This window comes from Denticeps clupeoides, chromosome 5, assembly GCF_900700375.1.
Source record: "Denticeps clupeoides chromosome 5, fDenClu1.1, whole genome shotgun sequence".
NCBI lineage: Eukaryota > Metazoa > Chordata > Actinopteri > Clupeiformes > Denticipitidae > Denticeps > Denticeps clupeoides.
Genome location: NC_041711.1, coordinates 23579835 through 23599294, shown reverse-complemented (window position 1 = coordinate 23599294; position 19460 = coordinate 23579835). Strand labels below are relative to the sequence as shown.

Here is a 19460-nt window from a genome sequence, read left to right as displayed (position 1 = left end):
CTTTTCGTAGTCAAACTCGAAAACGGGCCCGCCCACAGTTCAATAAAGTCTCTTCTGATTGGTCGGTCAGACAGCTACAGGCTCCTTTACGTTGCTTCCTTCTTGAAGCTGCCGTTTTCGCTCCTGGGCTGGAAGCGACTCTCTCTCTGTCGGGCCGCCAGTCCACGCTGTCGTTCGAAAGTAGTTTTTATACCAAATGTCTTTGTAATCTTCGTAGCAGCTGTTTATTTGATTATAAACCTCGTTTTTATTGGTTGTTGGGGGTAGATCGGCAAGGACTTGTGTATTTTTGCGGGCGTTGAAGTTTTCGCCATTGGATGTCTACATAATTTCGACGGTAAATGCTCGTTTTTTTCCCCCAATTTTAAGTAACGTTTTGTTTGTCCGATGATTTAAAACCCTTTCTGCTGTTCACATAATGAAGAGCGTGATTACTCTATTGTAGTATGAGGACACGTGGCTGCCCACGTTTAGCCCACGCGGAGCTCTGCTAGCCTGAAAATGCTCACTTCACTCTGTCGTCTTTCAGGTTTCTCGGAGGAGACATTTGAAGGTTTTTACAAACAATGGTAAGCATTGCTTTGGATTTTGCTTCGTGCTCTTGATCAACGCACTGTCCCAATGATTATAGGCTAATCACTACCCATCTGACCTCAATATTGGGAAAGATTATAAGGCATAATTATGAGGGTGCAGTGGGGGGGGGGCTTCTGTGACTGTTTATTCTTTACAGTTTCTTAATTTTGATTTTTTTTTTTCCATTACAGCTTTGAAGACCCTGGGATACTGGTGAGCAGTGAATCTCTGCAGAAGACTTAAGACTTACTGATTATTTATGAATGTTTTCTGTAATTGCCCCCCACCCCCTCAAATGAATTAAAAAAATTCTTTTTCTAACTATGTCTGGGTTTTATATTTGCAAGCCTTTTGAAAAAGTGTTAAGGAATTCAGGATAAGGCCTAGATTGCAAAAGTATAAGACTTAATTCATGAATCGGGAAACAGACCCCAAGTTTAATGTACTTTTAAAATATACTGATGCACATCCCTGTGAATATTCAAAATGGACTATTTTCCCTGTTGTGCTACAATATGCCATATTTGCCTCATGTGACCCTGCACGAAGACTCCTCCTCCTAGATTGAGCGACTGCAAAAGTTAAGTCAAGCACAGGGCTGAACTAAATCACATTTCACGTGGATGTCCATGAGCAAGGAATACAATTTAGGAACATGGAGGCTGAAGAACAGGCGACCTTCTCTGTAAATATCTTATTTCTAAATGAAGACCAAGCGAAAGGAAGTGTTCAGACGTCAAGCCAGAAGCAGCATAAAAACCTGTCATTAGAAATCACCAAGGACTTGAAAGGACTGGTCTTCACCACTCAGGATGGTAAGATTGCAGAATGAATGGGATTTTGATATAAAATGCTTTTGGTAGTTTTATATATTGTAAGGTTTTTGAAAATGCATCAACATTAGCAACCAAGCATTATTTTCAAGGACCGTTCCTCTAGGGCAACTTAATTGTCCTCCAGTCATGTTTACTACCAGCTGCACTTTTACACCTCAAATGTTAATGGAGAACTTGGATCCTGTGATTAATAGCTGAATTAACAAACATTTGTTAAAATGCAGATTTTAATATTTTTGGTGCTGTTGTACATAGGGAATTACCCCTAACTTAATAAACTGTTAATATAATGAGCTAAAAGTTCAGTATATTTCAACTATATGGTGAGCTATGAAAATTACATTAACATTTAAAGCATTTATCAGACGCCCTTATCCAGAGCGACTTACAATCAGTATTTACAGGGACAGTCTCCCTGGAGCAACTTAGGGTTAAGTGTCTTGCTCAGGGACACAATGGTAGTAAGTGGGATTTGAACCCGGGTCTTCTGGTTCACAGGCGAGTGTCTTACCCACTAGGCTACTACCACCTTGGGCGGTGAAAATTATTTTTTGGAATTTAATTGTAACATGCAAAGTTCATCCATCCATACAGCATTAATGTTAATGAACACCATTGATACTGATGGGGAAAAAAGACAGTTTCGTATTCTGAAAGTATTCTGCATAATATTCATTTATGCTGCTGAGAACATTAAAGATTTGGGCACAGAGTAAAGGAGGATAGTCGTAACCTCCCTGCTCTCTTTGTTCAGGTGGATTGCACATTTTCCTCTTCCCTGTGTGGTCTGGCTGTGCTGACAGGCTGGGATTTATGGCTGTAAGGCTCCGTTTAAACTTGGAACCCATGGCTGCAGCACCCCCTGTTTTCTGCCACGGCCCAGTGGGCATGGCAGCCAGCACATGCTGCTTAAACCTTAACAGCACCATTGCACTCCCACTATTGCACAACCACATCCAAATTCATTTCATTAAAACCTAAAGGTCAACATGATTTTCTTCAAAATTACTTCAAATTCATTGCGGAAATATATGTTTGTGTGTGACTGTAGGCGTAAGGGTGTGCGTCTTCAGTTTCTCCTTCAGTATGGACACAGAACACTGTCGGGTGGGCGCTCAGTCCCTCCTCATCACCCAGGGCTATGTTAGTGTCCTGCTGAGCTTCAAAACACACCTGGGTGAGTAGCTTAGACCCCAGCAAATCACAACAACATGTCCATCTGATATTAAAGCACAATAGACCATGAGATTCTGAAGAGCACTCTTATGGTCAAATTTCAAATGTTCCAGACAGATGACTCAATTATATGGGCAATTACGAATAACATGAATAACATTCATTAGTTGAATCAGGTCTAGTGGATATTTTCATGCAGGCTAGGATTGTAGGCACGTCTGAATCAGCCCCTTTTGAATTCATTCATATCTAAAGATTTCTGAAATGTTCTTCCTCAGTTGTTCACCCTCCTTTAGTGAAGCTCAGGCCCTCTGTGGATATTCCCCTAATTTTAGTCATTTTAGACACTTTGTCATTTTAAATCACACATGCATTGTAGTTGAGCTCATCATTCAAGAGAGAGATGAGAAGTTTTGAAATAAATCCCCGTCTGTGCAGGAGTGCGTGCATAATCAGACAAGCGTTACTGGAAACTGCAAGCTCTACTGGAGTTCTGTTATTCCACCAGCAGGTCCATAGCTGAATGAAATGGTCCTTACTGACATGGCCCAGTTCAGCATGCGGGGCGCCCCTATTCTCGCGCTTGTTGAGCGTTCTGGTTGTTCATGAGGTATGAACACACATTTAAGGGGTAGCAGATGGAATAAGATCTCTATGTGCTGCACCATTATACCATTATTCCCTTTTCCTAATGCCTGTCCCATAGACATCAACAGTTCTTCAACATTTTGTCATGCTGGTTGGTTCCTTATCGAATATTTTGTAGAGTTTCAGGCTTTCCATACATTGCTAAGGAGATGGAGAAATCCAGGGATGAAGCTATCCACCTCTGATCACAGAATAGAGGACTCATTAAATACGCAATACTTCCAGGTAAAGAAACGTGCAATCTTGCCGCAGTGGATAAATATTAGAATAAGACGTTTATTGGTATCTATATATAACATATAATGCTAATTTTAGAATGTATAGTTTACATATGTGTACATAAGTGAGATTAAACCATTCTGACAAAGTCCACCTCTCTGTAGTTTTTTGGCTGGCTGTCCCAGCAGCAGAACATGCTGCAAGACTACTTGAAAACAGCAACCTATCAGAAAGCCATCCTGCTCAATGACCTGGACTTCAAAGATAAGGTGACAGAAGACAAGTTCAGGAATTGCTAATTATTAAACTAAGTTTCTTCTTAATTTCTTCTTAATTCTTCTTAATAAAAGTCTATTGCATGTGCCCTCACCATCTGTTGTTGGAGTTGTAATGTAATTTTTTTCTTGTCTTGGCAGATTGTGTTGAATGTGGGCTGTGGAACAGGAATTCTGTCATTTTTTGCTGTGCAAGCTGGAGCAAAGAAGATATATGCAGTGGAAGCCAGTTCTGTCGCCCAGTACACCAAGGCAAGCCTGCGGTGTCAAATCCTTTATCAGTGAAAATACATACACTACAAAAAAGGAACACAAAAATAAGACATCCTAGATCTGAATGAACTAAATATTCTTCACATTCACTATATTCACAACCCCCACCTCTCATGGAGTCTGTTTCTGACCGTTTGAGCAGACACGTGCACATTTGTGGTCATTTTGCAGGGCTGTGGCAGTGCTCCTCTTGTTCCTCCTTGCACTAAAAAAAGGCAGAGGAAGCACCTACATCTTTTTAGTTGTGTTAATTAATTATGATTTAAAAAATGATTTTGATGAAAAAAAAGATTACATTTCAGAAAACTACAACCACTTTAGTCTATGGCGCAAAATTGTGTTCTTAATGTTGCATGGATGGTATTTGGCTTAGAAAGGTCTGTTAAGGGAATGGAAACATATTTTCGTGGGTGAATAGATTTTTGCCAGTCAAGCATAGTTTACTCTGCTCCATTTTCCACTCATTAAAAACAAATGTTGTTTTTTGAAAGCCACCAGATGTGTGTTGAATTTGCTGCACATTTCTTCTGATCTGATAAGCCAGATATAATTAAGAAAGAGTCATTATGGTGCTTTTATTGGATTCTGGCAACTTATAGACCTTGTGCTTTTAGATGCTGGTGAAGGAGAACTGCTTGTCAGACAAAATTGAGGTTCTGACCGGGAAAATTGAGGAAGTGTCCTGTCCAGAGAAAGTTGACGTCATTATTTCAGAACCCATCAGTTACATGCTGCTGAATGAAAGGATGCTGGACAGTTACCTCCACTCCAAAAAATGGCTGAAGCCTAAAGGTGTATATTGGGTTTCACAAGCATTGTAATTACTGTCATAACAAGTTGATTTTTACGGTGAAATTTCACAATTTATTATCTCCATTGCATTTTGTTCAGGTGTAATGTTTCCCACATCTAGTGATATCCACCTCGCCCCATTTACAGATGAGCAACTGTTCATAGAGCAGCATGCCCGGTCCAGCTTCTGGTGAGAGATCACAACAGGTTGAACCATACAAATTGAAACAAGCAGAAGCACCTCCTGATATGTATTTCAATCTGAATACAGCATGTTACTGTCTGTATGTTTCTGTATTTTGTTGTAAAATATATGCATCTGGAATGGTTGTAAACTGTCCATTGTAAATCTGATTATCATTAATATTATTTGGATGGTGTGTTACATATTAGATTCGTTATTACTGTCATTTGCTTCTACAATACTATACCAGTCAAAATTTGGACAATCTTCTTTGGAGACCAAGATGAAGGTTATTTTGAAGAATCCAATGCAAGAAACATATTCAGAATTTTTAGTTGCAGGAGATGTATGTGTTTTTTCAGAGTCGCCTCTTTTTACCTTAATTACTTCTTTGTTCATTATTGTCATCATCAAAAGTCCCTTCAGGAGATGCTCAGTAACATGAGTGAATGAAAAGATGCTGTCAGGACTGTTGGAAAACCATCCCTGCTTTCTAATGGGTGGTTGAGAAAAGCCAAGAGTATGAAATGCCATCACAGCAAAAGCTCCCTGCATTGGAGAGACTCAAATGTTTAACTTTTTGCCTTCTTTTTGTTTGTTTATTATTTCATAACCTGAGGTGTGTTATTTCAGGTGTGTTAGTGAACGTTTGACATGCAGACGTTGCTTGACTTTCTTGGCAGGCAGCAGACATGTTTCTATGGAGTGAATCTGAATGCACTTCACTCCGCAGCCATGGATGAGTTTTTCAGACAGCCCATAGTAGTGAGTACCCACACTGATATAAGCAGTGGCACCACAGTAAAGACTTTAATGCACACCTACTGTAGGTAAACCTATCAAACTGTTTCTCTGATTTCTTTTCACTGTAGGATACATTTGACATGCACATTTTGATGGCCAAATCTGTAAAATACACTATCAATTTTTTAGAAGCCAATGAAGAAGACTTACACAGGTTTGTGTCCTATAATATTTTAAGCAAGAATTCAAATATGTCAATTGCTGTTGCACATGGGAAGTGCACATTAATGATGGATATATTGGAAATTGTTGACTCAAAATAACAACCAACCACTGTCAATCACAGGATGGAGATTCCCTTTGTGTTTAAACTTATGCAGACAGGACTGATCCATGGATTGGCCTTCTGGTTTGATGTTGCCTTTGTAGGTTCAAGGTAAGGAAGCATAATTCAATGTTCATCATAGTCCATTCACAGGATTTATTTAGATGAAAATGAAATTTCATATGAATTGATCTAAGATCAATAATGGGAATGTTGAGGTCCAGTAAAAAAGGACAAATAGAACTAATGAGAAGTCATGACATTGGTATGATAACTCAATAAAACCAGTTCATAAAATACATTTCTAAATACAGTATGTGCATGAAATGGGTACAAGGATATGAAATTAGGTACCCTGCAGATGATGTACATCTCTTTCCCTTTATATTCAATTTATTACTGCCAGCTCGACCAGCTTTCATCCCAAACCTGACCTCAGTAACTAGACAGAGAAATGTTTATAGCATAGACATTTCTCCCTAAATATATGAAAGCACAGTATTTCATATATTAAACAAAAGGTACAATTCTTCATTGTTTTTTCCACAAAGAAACAGCCATGCCTTCTTTTCCACCCTCTGAAATTCCTAAATAATATTCTTTTGCATTCAATGTATGCACAACACACAGTGACACATCAAAAATTTTCCTCTGTTTTTAACCATCACCCTTGGTGAGAAGTGGGCAGTGCCACCTCAGTGAAAACTTGGCAGTTCAGGAACCAAACCTGCAACCTTCCAACCTTTACTAATGACCTGAACTGGATTGCTTTGACAGGATGACTGTATGGCTGTCGACAGCTCCCACTGAACCCCTGACACATTGGTACCAGGTCCGCTGCCTGTTGCAGACCCCACTGTTTGCCAAAACTGGACAGACATTGTCTGGAAAGGTTCAGCTAATAGCCAACAAAAGGTATATAAAAATGCAGAAGGAAATTACAGAAGTGAAGATATTGTTGTCTATCGTCTGACAATTTTATTCACTTTTATTACTTTTATGTTCCGTTTATTGGTTCTTATGAAATCTTGGTTAGCATTTCCCCAAACAATAATCACATGCTGTGTTATTATAATATCATATTATAATATGAACAACTGCCAGCACCTAATGTAATGGCATGTAGTCCCCCTACTGATGTTTTATCATTTACATTTACATTTACATTATTCAGACACCCTTATCCAGAGCGACTTACAATCAGTAGTTACAGAGTCAGTCCCCCTGGAGCAACTTAGGGTTAAGTGTCTTGCTCAGGGACACAATGATAGTAAGTGGGATTTGAACCTGGGTCTTCTGGTTCATAGGCGAGTGTGTTACCCACTAGGCTACTACCACCCTACTTATCATAAGGTTCAGGAGGCACCCCAGCTGGGCCACCAGTTATTAATATGAACACGTCAGCATATTCTCATCTATGTTTTCTCCTCTACAGACAGAGCTACGACATTCACATTGCAGCTGCAGTCGATCAGTCAGGGTTTAAGTCTGGCAATACACTGGATCTCAAAAATCCTTTCTTCCGGTTAGTTTCTGCTGAAACATTTATTATTTTGTTAATAAAAACAGATACCACCATGGTAGGCCTGTGTTCAAAAAGCAACACAACCAAAACAAAGAAGCACATTTCACCAACATTTTTTCAACCCAATGTAAAACACAAGCTTTTTTCGTGCTTCACACTGTATAAAATAAACTGACGTGAGGAATCCATATTTGAGCGATTGACGGGACCGAAATTAACTGGCATTGCGTCTGTATATTCCTGTAATCTACCAAGGTGATTAATAATTAGATTTATTGTATTATATTGTTTAGTTCAGTATAAGGCAGCACATTTGGAGGTATTGCAAAAGCAGCAAATGAGTATTTCAGTCTGATGTTTTGGCACTGATTTCTTTTTCTTCTTCCTCAGGTATGGCTAAGTCACAGTGGATACCAGTCTGCCAGTCAAGCCAGTGGTAGTAGTCCAGTATAGGGTGGTAGTAGCCTAGTGGTTAACACACTTTCATATGAACCAGAATTCATATGAAATTCACAGGTTCAAACCCCACTTACAACCATTTTGTCCCTGAACAAGACATTTAACCCTGAGTGTCCCCAGGGGGACTGTCCCTGTAAATTCTGACTGTAAGTTGCTCTGGATAAGGGTGTCTGATAAATGCCATAATAAATAAACAAATGCCATGAAACATATACCCGTCATAATGCTTATGTATTGTTAAAACACTTTTGTCTAAATGTATAATAAACAGTCTTGTTATCCTGTCTGTTCAAGTCATATTATTTGTCCTGAACCATAGATAGAATAGTAATGGCACACTTTCAGAAATCATTCCCAGCCACCCTCAACCCCCTACAGTATACTTATCACTAGAATGGGTCCACTGATGATACAACAGTCTTCATACACCCGAAGGGCAGAGACACATGTGTGAGGATCCTTTTTATTGAGCTCAGCATTCAATACAGTTATTCCCCTTGGGACTGACATCATCCCTCTGCACAGACACACCCAAGTCAGTGATTGTCGGTAACAAGACTTCAACAAGACATTATCTTACATCAGCACATCTGAATTGGACTCATAACAGACAACACCTCATCAAACAAGCACAGAAAAGACTACTTTCAGAGGAAGCTGAGGAAATCTGGCACACCAATCAAAATCCTTACCAATTTTTACCAAAACTGGTTAAGTTGCTTCAGGGGGACTGTCCCTGTAACTACTGATTGTAAGTCACTCTGGATAAGGGTGTCTGAATAATGTAAATGTAAATGATAAAACATCAGTAGGGGGACTACATGCCATTACATTAGGTGCTGGCAGTTGTTCATATTATAATATGATAAATTCTGTAAATGTAAATTACTGCTTCTGCAGAAGCTGAAAATGCCATGGAAATGACTCTCGCGCACACGCGGATTTTACGTCGTTTTACGACAGGTCACTGGCACGTGTTTAGAGTTGCCGTGTTTCGATCGTGCAGCTGTGAACACATGGGAGGACAGAATCTGGTATGTATGCGCCGATCACTGCTTTTAAATACCAAAATGAACTACTTCATATGCACCGCGAATTTAGTTCACTGAACAACTTTAGCTTGTAGAACATTGTTTGAATGACTGGTACGTAGAGCCTAACGCTGTAGTTTTTTTCCAGAGTTAACTTTACCAGCATGGAAGCGAAACCAAAGAAAGCGTTTTCGTATAAGACAGGGAAAAGGTCCGTGCTCAAAGGGGAGGATGGTGCCTCTTCAGGTAAGCATGCTACTATTAAGCACGTTACATTTCAATGTTTATACGATTTTTGTGAATGGCTATTTGGATGTTTGGATATTTGTAAAAACACTGATTCATTTGAACCTGCAGGTAAACCAGGCAAGCGTTCCTTCAAGCCCAATCCTGCAGTCAGAGGAAAGAAGTTTGAAAAGAAGGGAAAGAGTAAAGAGTCCCAGAAGTTAACAAAAACCACAGGAGCTCCGGGGAAAAAGAGAAAGCTTTCTAGTTCAAAGCAAGATGGTGTGTGATGCTGGTGAAAAATACTTTTGCGCCCCACTTCAATAGTAATGTATTACTTACACCCATCGTTCTGTCTGCAGGTTCAGAGGCAAAGAAACCAAAGTGGGCTGATCTTAAAGAGAAGAAAAAAATACTTAAACAAAACCGACAACAGAATGAGATGAAGGAGATTTACAGCATTGTTGCAAATTCTAAGAAAGTATGGGAGTCTCTGAGAAGGTGAGTTCAGGGTTGTGGTACCCTGTATTTTCTGTTGCGTTTCGAATCGTTAAAGAAATGAAGGTTCTCGCATACAGTAATCCAATCAGTTGTTGTAGATCATGTCTTTACTCTTTACAAACAGAAAAGACTGTAACAAAGAGAAGCGGGCTGAACTTATGAAGGAGTTACACAAAATGCTCCGTGGGAAGGTCAAATCAGTAAGTGTTTCATGTAGAAAACAATATGGTTGCTCCTTTAAAACAAACGTGTTGACATTTTTAATGTACAATGAAAAAAAATGTTTTTTGTTTTTTTTTCCCCCCCTCCACTTGGATCTCTCCAGATTGCTTTTGCTCATGACTCCACACGCGTGCTGCAGTGTTTTATTCAGTTTGCAAATGAAAAGCAGAGACAAGATGTGCTTGAAGAGCTCAAAGGTCATTGTTTTGCTATGCAAAAAACACTAATAACTATCATAAAATCTTTTATGGAATAATAACAAAACTTATGTGCATTGCACTTCCTGTATTGTTTCAGATCATTTGGTTGAGTTGAGTAAATCAAAATATGGCAGAAATATTGTTAAGAAATTTCTAATGTATGGGTAAGACATCTTAATCATTTTTTTGTTTGTTTTATATTGAAAGTATATATTTTTTCTGTCCTGATACCCAAACTTTGACTTTGGCCTACGGGTTCTGTTTGTCAGGAACAAGCAGCAGGTAGCTGCTGTGATGGTGGCTTTTAAAGGGAAAGTGAGGCAGATGCTGCGGCACTCATCAGCTTCCTCAATCGTTGAGTATGCCTACAACAACAAGGCCATACTGGCGCAGAGACTCATGCTCACAGAGGAGCTCTATGGAAATACTTTCCAAGTGTTCAAGGTCAGGATATGAGTTTTTTTCAATACATGTATGTAGGGCTGCACGATTTGGGGAAAAAGACATATTGCGATTATTGAGATCAATATTGCGATTGCGATGTGATAAAGGACATTTGCTTGTATATCAATGAAAAGTCGCATACTAATAGTGAAAAGTTTAATTTCAAAGTGAAACATACAAACTACTTATAACAACCTGAAATGCCCTGTGCTTTCAAAATACAATATTCTACAAAATTAAATAATCACAAACTTTTTTACATTACTGTCGAACTACAACCCTGGTAAGGCTAAACAACTGTTTTGATTATATTTGGCCATTATAAAATGACTTGAACACAGGGATGCATAGCTTTGCTAACTTAGCTAAGGTTAAGATTTGTAAACTGAGGTGAATTTCTTTAGGAAACCTTCAAAGTTTGAGAAAAGTTAACTAAACAGCTAAGAACAGTCTAACTAGTTAATGCCTACGTTTAGCCAAAACGTTGTTTGGAGGCTGACTTGAACACAGGAATGCATAGCTTTGCTAGCTTAGCTAAGGTTAAGGCTTATAAAACTGGATTTTATAATGGCCAAATATATTCAAAACAATGTCCAGCCTTACCTATGAAATGTAAACTCCCGGGATCTGGTTTGGAGCATACAGCGGTTTGTACAGCCCCAAGCAGCACAAGAGTGAGGCATTTTTAAGCACGTCTCTCCATAGACATGTATATGCTTCACGCCACAGCAGAGCCTATAGCAATATGTACGCTGCAGCGCGTCATGCGCCATCTAACCATATGTCTCTGAATCGAAAGTCATGTGACCAAACACGTCACATCCGACTGAGATGTGAGACACGAGATGTGAGACTTCAGTCAGCTCGCAAACTTTGAGAGAATGGATCGGCAACATATCCGATCCAGTCCATGTACTAATCATTTAAATCACAGCTTTTTGCGTTAAAGTAATCGCACAGGCTGACATCGCGATTACGATTGCGATTAGATTAATCGTGCAGAACTACATGTATGGTATTTATGGCATTTTGTAAGTGCAGTAAACCCTGTGTTCGTTCACTAAACTCACGAGAAGTTCTCTCTGTCAGTAACTATATGAAAATATTCAGAAAGATGAATTGTGTGTTTTAGTCTGCAGTTTGTCCCACATTGGACAAGGTTCTGGAAAGCAATCCAGAGAAACTGAGCAACATTATGGAGGAAATTAAACAAACCCTGGTTCCTATGGCACAGAAGTGAGTAGACGTAATGTAATTAACATTTGATCGTCAGTTATGCATGTTGTCCTCTGGATAACCTCAATGTTAATAACTGTATTCACCTTTGTTGGACCAGTGAGACTGAAGTGGCAAAAATGTTTATGAAAAAAGTACTTAAATCAACTCTTATTGGTTAATTCCAGGGAGGCTGTACTGAAACACTCTCTTGTTCATAAGGTCTTCCTAGACTTTTTCCTCTTTGCTCCAGCTAAACAGAGAACAGTAAGAGCTTTTGTTTGTTTTTTATTTTATTTTTTTTTCTTTACGTTTCCAATTATTTAATTTAAATCTCTTTTGTAGGAAATGATTGAATCAATCAGAGAAGCTGTGGTGTATATGGCACATACACACGATGGGGCCAGAGTAGCCATGTATTGTCTGTGGCATGGCACACCTAAGGTGAGAATTTTTTAACTCGCCTTGCATATATGTCTGTCCAAATGAAGAAATTGTCTGTGTTTACAAATGTTACACTGTGTTTCAGGATCGAAAAGTAATTGTCAAAACCTTGAAGACATACGTTGACAAGTTTGCAATGGTAAGATGTCTTTTCCCCCAGTTACCCATGTTTTTTACATGCATGGTGCAGTGTCTAACACTTTATGCTTGTGACATCATATGTGTAATGTAAAACATATGCGTCCATTTGAGCATAAACAGAGCACTGGTGACCACTAATGTTTGTCTCTCAGGGGGAGTTTGCGCATTTGGTTCTTCTGGCTGCATTTGATTGCATTGATGACACAAAGCTGGTGAAACAAGCAATCCTATCGGTGAGAGATTCTCCTGACCACCCCCTCTGCTCTAGCCCCGCAATGCTCTCTAACGTCTGGTCAGCAGGTTTGCTGAAGGTTTAACGTGCAACTGCCCTGAACTGAGGAGCTTCTGGTTGGTTGCTGTGGGAGTAAATACACACGCAGGTTCTACTTAAACCTGATTTCTGTTTGTCCTTTCCAGGAGCTTATTGCTTCTCTGTCCGACATCATCAGCAATAAACATGGGAGGAAGGTGCTTCTATACCTGCTCCGGCCAAGAGACCCTGGCCACCTGCTGCCAGAGATCATCCACCTGCTGGAGCAAGGCGATGGCAATGCCCACAGGTTCCCCTCAGCTTTTGATAAAACAAAAACTTGAACCAAGATGCCTCGTGTCTAACATGCCTTGCAACTAAAACCATTGTTTCTTCATGTTATGTAATAACAAATGACATATAAGGCAGGTTGTAATCTTTCTTCTTTTTGTGTTTTTAGTAAGAAAGATGTCAATATTCGGCGCCAGGAGCTGCTGGAGGCTGTGTCCCCGCCTCTGCTAAAGCACTTGTGTGAGAGCGCTTGCTCAATGGTGATTGACAAATCACTGTGTGGGGTGGTCAGCTGCATTCTGAGGGATGCTGTTGGTGACCTTCGACCGGCAATGGAGGTGGTAGCAGGAATGGCTGCAGAAGAGTTTGTACCTGGTGGAATCGACAGCCAGGTGAGTTACCAACTCTAATTTCATTGATTGATTGATTAGAAAGTGAGTAAAAGAACACAAACCTTGGCAGCTGAATGAGGAGTGTGGGATATTTGGTTTAAGAAAGCTGAGGACGTGACCTTTGTCTGTTTACAGCTACACATAGTTGAACATCCTGCTGGCCACCTGGTCCTGAAATGGCTCATTGATCAGGACCGTCATCTTCAGGAGACGAGCAGGGAAGGTAATTTCAACGGCCCATTTTCACAGTACATCGGGGATGCTGTGCTGATCTCTTCACTGTAGATATGTGTGTGTTCAGAATGTTTCTCACAGGTTCTGCTGGAGAAAGTGGGACTGGAAAAGCTAAAGACCTGGACTTCTGTCAACCGAGGAGCCATTGTGCTTTGCTGGTCAGTAACACCACTGATAATTCTTATTATTTTAATTAAATAATGTAGACTGGTAAATTACCCGGGTTGTGAAATTGGTGTAAACTGAGAACCGTTATGTGAGAGAACAGTTCCAGACAGTATACAGGGATTAGGTGTAACTGTGTCTTATGCACAGCTGGTTAACACAAACAGAAATGCTTGAGTCTCTAGCGAGCACTGGACCTCGCCTCCTCTCATTTTTCTCCTGTCATTTGCTCCATTTGCTTGCTCCTCCCCCACTCTGGCTCAGTTGCTGTTCTCAGTGTTAATCTCCAGGCTTTAAGACCTTAAGCAGCAGAGATTCACGTTCCACGTTCACATGGCGCCTATTTGTTTTTCCATTGTTTTCAGTCAGAGGAAAGGTTCTGTTTTATACTTTGCATCTGTTCAGAGTTTCCAGATGTCAGAATTCATTCATGGATTTTGTCTTATGATCACTGGGTGGAGTTTGAGTTGGAGGAGGGCAGGTCTTCTTTTTCAACTTGGTGAAATTTGACCTGGTTGTCATGGTTACAGCTGTAAAGTTTCTCTGCCTTATTCCCCTGCCTCAGTCTCCTCCAGAGTGCTAATGAAGGGGTGGCTGCAGAGGTGAGAGAAGCCCTAAAGTCATTCGTTCCTGATCTGCAGAAGATGCAAAACTCAAAGGGTGTGGAGGTGCTGCTTGAAAAGCTGGCCTGAGAGAGACCCCCTTTCCTGTCTGCTGCTGATTATTTTTACTGGACATGGTATACAGTGTGCAGATTTTCTACATTTAATGGAACCCTTTGTTGTTTTTGAATGACTAATTCTTTTGCCGTATTTCTTGAAATGTTTGTGGAATACACACTTGAACATTGACTTGTTTTATTATGTATTATGTATACCTTTATGTGGAAATAATTTTAACAGTAAAATACCAGATGAGAATGTGTGTTTGTGTTAGTTTTAATTACTTTTAATTTTACTTATGTTTACATGTTCATTACATACATTCACATATGTGAATCACATTCACTGGGATGTTTAATGACACACAATGGAACCATTGGTTGAAAGCGGAGGACACATTTCACCGTGTGCTGTCCTGCAGTGTTTCACAATAACAATCATTTCACTGTCACTTCAGCGAGAATTAATTAAGCACATTTGAAAGAAATGTCACAGGAATAATTTACCTCACACTTGAAGCCACGAGGGCTTGTGACACCAAACCAACATTACTAAACACAGCCCCATTCATCATGTAAAGCCACTGAGATTTAGACAGCTGATTACCTGGAAAGTGCATCACTTTTACCACATTTTATGTTACAGGCTTATTTCAAAATTTAGCTCAGAATTCTACACACAACACTTCATAATGACAATGGCTGGCCACTCAAGGACATTTATAAGATAAGATAAGATCCTTTATTAGTCCCACAAGTGGGAAATATACAGAGTTGTCCTGAAGCCACTGCTTCATTATTGCGTCGTTGTTCTGCTGAAAGCTGAGTTGTTGCCCCAGTTCAAAGGCACTCTGTACATATCAGCAGTCATCCATCTTTCCCTCTATCCTGGTTAGTCTCTCAGTTCCTGCAGCTGAAAAACATCCCAACATCATGATGCTGCCACCATGCTTCAATATATGGATGATATTGGCCTGGTGATGCCCACTGCCTGGTTTCATCCAAATGTGGCGCCTGGCATTCTTTTCTTTACTTAGCATTCATACCAAAGACCAGAGAATTTCGTTTCTCATGGTTTGAGAGTTCAGGTGCCTTTTGGCAAACTCCAGGCAGGCTGACTTGAAAGCAGCAGAAATGTTTCTGTAACCTTCCCCAGATTTGTGCCTCGAGACAATTCCTTTGCTTGGTTTGTGCTCTGACATGAACTGTCAACTGCAGAAACATCTGAAGGATGATCAGGGGAAACTGGATGCACCAGAGCTCAATTTTGAACTTCATGGCAAACGCTGTGAATACTTATGAACATGTTTTTTTTTTCATGTCATTATGGGCTGTTACATAGAATTCGGATAAAAATCCATTTTGGAATAAGGCTGGAACAACAAAATGTGGAAAAAGGGATGTGCTATGAATACTTTCCAGAGGCACTGTAGATACATCACAGTTGAAACAAATGGCACCTTCCACACACCTATAGATGAGTTCCCCATAGAAGGATGCTTAATGCGGATTAATGGCATCATGTTTGGTGCAGTCTAGTGATTTCAGTGCATTAGGTCTTGTGAATTGCGTTTTATCTGGCCAACCTCTGAAAAGGTTGGTTTAGTCCAGCCGTGTGTATGTTCATAAATCGGCTTTAGGTGATCTGGCCTCACAGCTGTACATACGGAACGTTGGGATGAAGTATTGAACATGTGCTTTAGTCAACCAGATGTTGCCTCTTGAACTGATTATTTTTAATCATGCATGACTGATCTGGATTAGGGCAAGCTTGCATGTGTAAGTCATAAAGTGAGTATTTCTGAAGTAATAAAATAGTGGAAGAATCTAGAAATATTTAGGAAAATATTTAGTCTCTAGGAATATTTATGAAATCAGTTTTGTTCTGAATCAAAACATGTATTATCATAACCTCCCACATTTTTCTGTGAATGCAATATAGTCAATATTTATTGATCATGATCAAACACAGATGCATGGGTATCAGCTCCTCTGGAGCACTGCAAACCCAGGACACATTTTCTAATATTAACCTGTATTTGGCTGCACAGACACAGATTTTTTTTTGACAAAATATATTTACATTTTTTTATAGTAGATCTAAGATTGCCACTACAAAAACAAATATAGGTTTAAATATAAATAGCAGCTCTATCTTTGGATTTGTTATTTTAACCAAAGCCACATTTCAGCGGACCACAAAAACTGTCCTAGTTCAAAACTGATTCACACTCCTCCTCTCCCTTGTTTTAGGACATTTAAATCCCCAAATCCTTTCTAAACCATTTGTTGCAAAATACTTTACTTCATAGCATCTTCACAGCACACAGCCATCTTCTTGACTGCTCGCTTGGCAAAGCGGACTTTCCCCCGGGCTTTCAGTGTGGAGGTGTACTCATGGGACTTGAGCTTGCTGTAGTAGTCAGAGAACTTGTTGTAAAGGATGGAGATGGGCATTCCGTTCAGAATGATTCCAAATGAAATGCAGGCAAAGGCAAACAATCGACCCAGGTGAGTTTCTGGAAACATGTCACCGTAGCCAACTGTGGAGATGCTGACCTGAGGGGATAAATGTATTTATTAAACTATGACTCTTACGAGACATATGCTTGAGACTTAGGATGCTTCTCTTTATCAAACATAATTCAACCCATTCAAATAAGGTACTGGCATTAAACTGTATACATTTAACATTTACACAGTTACTCTTTAAATATATACGCAATCGGGAGTTTATTTTGGCTAATTATTTTATGGAAATTTTCTTACATGGCAGAAGTATATTGAGAACAGTAGCAAATCGCTCATTTCAGGATTATTTTTGCAAAGGACACACCAATGTGGCTAATTGTGTTCTTGGCCCAAGTTTCTTACAGAGGATGCCTTTAATAGCATTATAGATTTAGTGTAATGCATTCAGACGACCGCTGCTGGGTCAGGGCCACTGAAGTGGCCTTCACACTATTTGCTAATGTGAGCTCTTGCTCACGCTTGAATGACTAACCAGCTCCCCTGGGTAAAAAGGAATTTGCAATCCCCATTACCCTAGAACTCAGCAGTATAGCAAAGTAAACATTTATCCATGACTTTCTCTTCACCTTTATGACAAAATGTTACTGGCCACCATTTTTGGAGTTGAGGTTGAGCGGACAATTTTGAGACAAGCCACCATTTTGTCAAATACAATTTACATGAGCTACATGTCATGTCTACATGACCTTCTGGATACACATCTTATGGATACTTACAGCTGCCCACCACCAGGCATGAGGGATGCTAGTGAAGTTGGTCTGGTGAACATCATGCTCCACTGTGTACACCATTGCTGAGAAGGTGAAGATACCCATGGCAATGAAGAGGAAGAGGCAGCCCACCTGCTGGTAGCACTGCCTCAGCGTGAAGCCAAAGGCGCGAAGGCCAGTGGAGTGGCGCGCCAGTTTCAGGATGCGGAAGATACGCATCAGACGCATGATCCTCAGCACCTGGCCCAGCTTCCCCACACGTCCAACTGTTTCAATGTCACTGTGTTTGGCTTGGTCCTCATCCTCAAAGTACTCAAGGACAACCTGCAGGTAGAGGGGCAGAATGGCAATGAGGTCCACAGCGTTCAGCATGCTCTTCCCGAAGCGCTTCAGGTCTGGAGTGGAGACCAGGCGGAGCAGGTATTCCATGGTGAAAAATGCTATGCAGAAGGTCTCCACGTACTCTCCATATGTCCGCCCACTCAACTGACCAGTGGGGGTGGTGTACTGCATCTCCTCCACAGTGTTCAGGGTCATGGCCACCAGCGACACCAACACAAAGAAGCTGGAGGCCACGGCCATAAGCTTAGCTGTGACCGAGGAGAATGGCTTCTCCATCAGGTTCCAGATAATGCGCCGTGAGTATCCAAAGGCCATGTCCTGGAAGAGCTCCTCATTTTCCTCCATCTCCACCTCTGCCTGAAGCTCACGCTGCACTTTCAGCTGTTCGTTCAACTCATCCTGCCGCTCTTCAAATGATATGCGGCAGCAGCGGTGGGTGTTTTTGATCCTAACACCCCAGTAGTTGATCTCCTCCAAGAAGTTGCGAGGACACAACTCATCCTTGATCCAAAGAACACCAGTCCGGTAAAAATTAAAAATGTTGTGGAAAATATCAGGATCCCTGTCAAAGAAGAACTCGTTGTTTTGGACTGTGTAGTCATCACACAGGTCCAGTTTCCTGCTGTGGTCCGTGTATGTGGCCAGTCTACCAATTCGGGTTTTTGGGTACTTTGCAGCAACCCTGTATGAGATTTGGTAGACCTTCCCACCGACATTGATGTTGAGCATGTAATTCTTAGTAGGAGAGCCTTGTCTCATTGGAGTGGACAACAGTTTGTCATCATCCTCATCATCATACTCAGCATAGATGTCATAAATGTCCCGACTGAGTTCTTGCATGGAGTTCCATGGTTTTACCCAGCACTGAGCCAACGGCAACTCATCTTCCTCTGGGTCCTTAGCGGTGGGACCTGGCCCCCCAAGTTTGTAGTTGGGGAAGAGGCTTTGTCTTCTGCTCTTCAGCTTGAACATGTTGCAGCTCCTTTGCTCGGATCACCAGTTGCACTGGATACTGTCGGCACGTCAGCATCACGTTGCCTAATCCCCCTGAATCACAGTGCAGGACAGAGCTGGACACAATACTGACCAGCTAATGTTGCTGACAGGGGAGCCGAGCGCTTAGCGGTTTAAATATCATTATCCCTTCTCCATCACAGAGTCTCCGCCCCATCTTCCGTTGCTGACAATTTCTCCTTAAGACCAATGCTTATGTATGTAAACTCATATCAGCTTTGAAACATCTTATTTTTTTTTAAAAAGCATATGGTTTAAAAAAAAAAAAAAATTACATAGAAACATTTTATACAGTAGAAGCTTTCAGTTTTATTATTTCTATGGTGTACATGTGGTTTAAAAATCATGCAATGTTTAGAATTCATTAATTCTCTCTCTAATTTTTAAGTGAAGACTAACTTAAAATAAGGTCAA

The 19460-nt window shown here is 40.5% G+C and overlaps 3 protein-coding genes and 1 long non-coding RNA gene across 5 annotated transcripts; 3 read left to right on the top strand and 1 right to left on the bottom strand.

The window, feature by feature from the left end:
* The first annotated feature begins 96 nt into the window (after nt 1–96).
* Nucleotides 97–897, top strand: LOC114791215 (uncharacterized). Its single transcript, XR_003749936.1, has 3 exons — nt 97–337; nt 530–569; nt 768–897. It is a non-coding gene; the product is annotated as an uncharacterized LOC114791215 (long non-coding RNA).
* Nucleotides 898–1209: 312 nt separating this feature from the next.
* carm1l (coactivator-associated arginine methyltransferase 1, like) lies at nt 1210–8129 on the top strand. 2 transcript variants are annotated; one of them, XM_028981338.1, is made up of 13 exons: nt 1210–1391; nt 2464–2589; nt 3355–3461; nt 3620–3724; nt 3872–3982; nt 4618–4795; nt 4895–4985; nt 5663–5744; nt 5852–5937; nt 6070–6159; nt 6826–6963; nt 7484–7573; nt 7964–8129. In XM_028981338.1, the coding sequence occupies exons 1-13, from the start codon at nt 1232–1234 to the stop codon at nt 7971–7973; spliced, it is 1374 nt and encodes a 457-aa protein (XP_028837171.1). In that variant the 5' UTR covers nt 1210–1231; the 3' UTR covers nt 7974–8129. The 2 variants fall into 2 exon arrangements, with proteins under 2 accessions (XP_028837171.1, XP_028837170.1); XM_028981337.1 differs by lacking the exon at nt 7964–8129 and having other exon boundaries at nt 7484–7776.
* An 871-nt stretch (nt 8130–9000) lies between these two features.
* Nucleotides 9001–14709, top strand: pum3 (pumilio RNA-binding family member 3). Its single transcript, XM_028979909.1, has 18 exons — nt 9001–9066; nt 9212–9309; nt 9421–9570; nt 9651–9789; nt 9914–9989; nt 10115–10208; nt 10309–10375; nt 10481–10655; nt 11788–11891; nt 12059–12137; nt 12216–12314; nt 12400–12453; nt 12608–12688; nt 12873–13015; nt 13166–13388; nt 13524–13611; nt 13690–13780; nt 14353–14709. The coding sequence occupies exons 2-18, from the start codon at nt 9228–9230 to the stop codon at nt 14477–14479; spliced, it is 1872 nt and encodes a 623-aa protein (XP_028835742.1). The 5' UTR covers nt 9001–9066; nt 9212–9227; the 3' UTR covers nt 14480–14709.
* Nucleotides 14710–14711: 2 nt separating this feature from the next.
* On the bottom strand, nt 14712–19262 carry kcnv2a (potassium channel, subfamily V, member 2a). Its single transcript, XM_028979917.1, has 2 exons — nt 17697–19262; nt 14712–17007 (listed from the first exon to the last, which is right to left on the bottom strand). The coding sequence occupies exons 1-2, from the start codon at nt 19002–19004 to the stop codon at nt 16750–16752; spliced, it is 1566 nt and encodes a 521-aa protein (XP_028835750.1). The 5' UTR covers nt 19005–19262; the 3' UTR covers nt 14712–16749.
* Nucleotides 19263–19460: the final 198 nt, after the last annotated feature.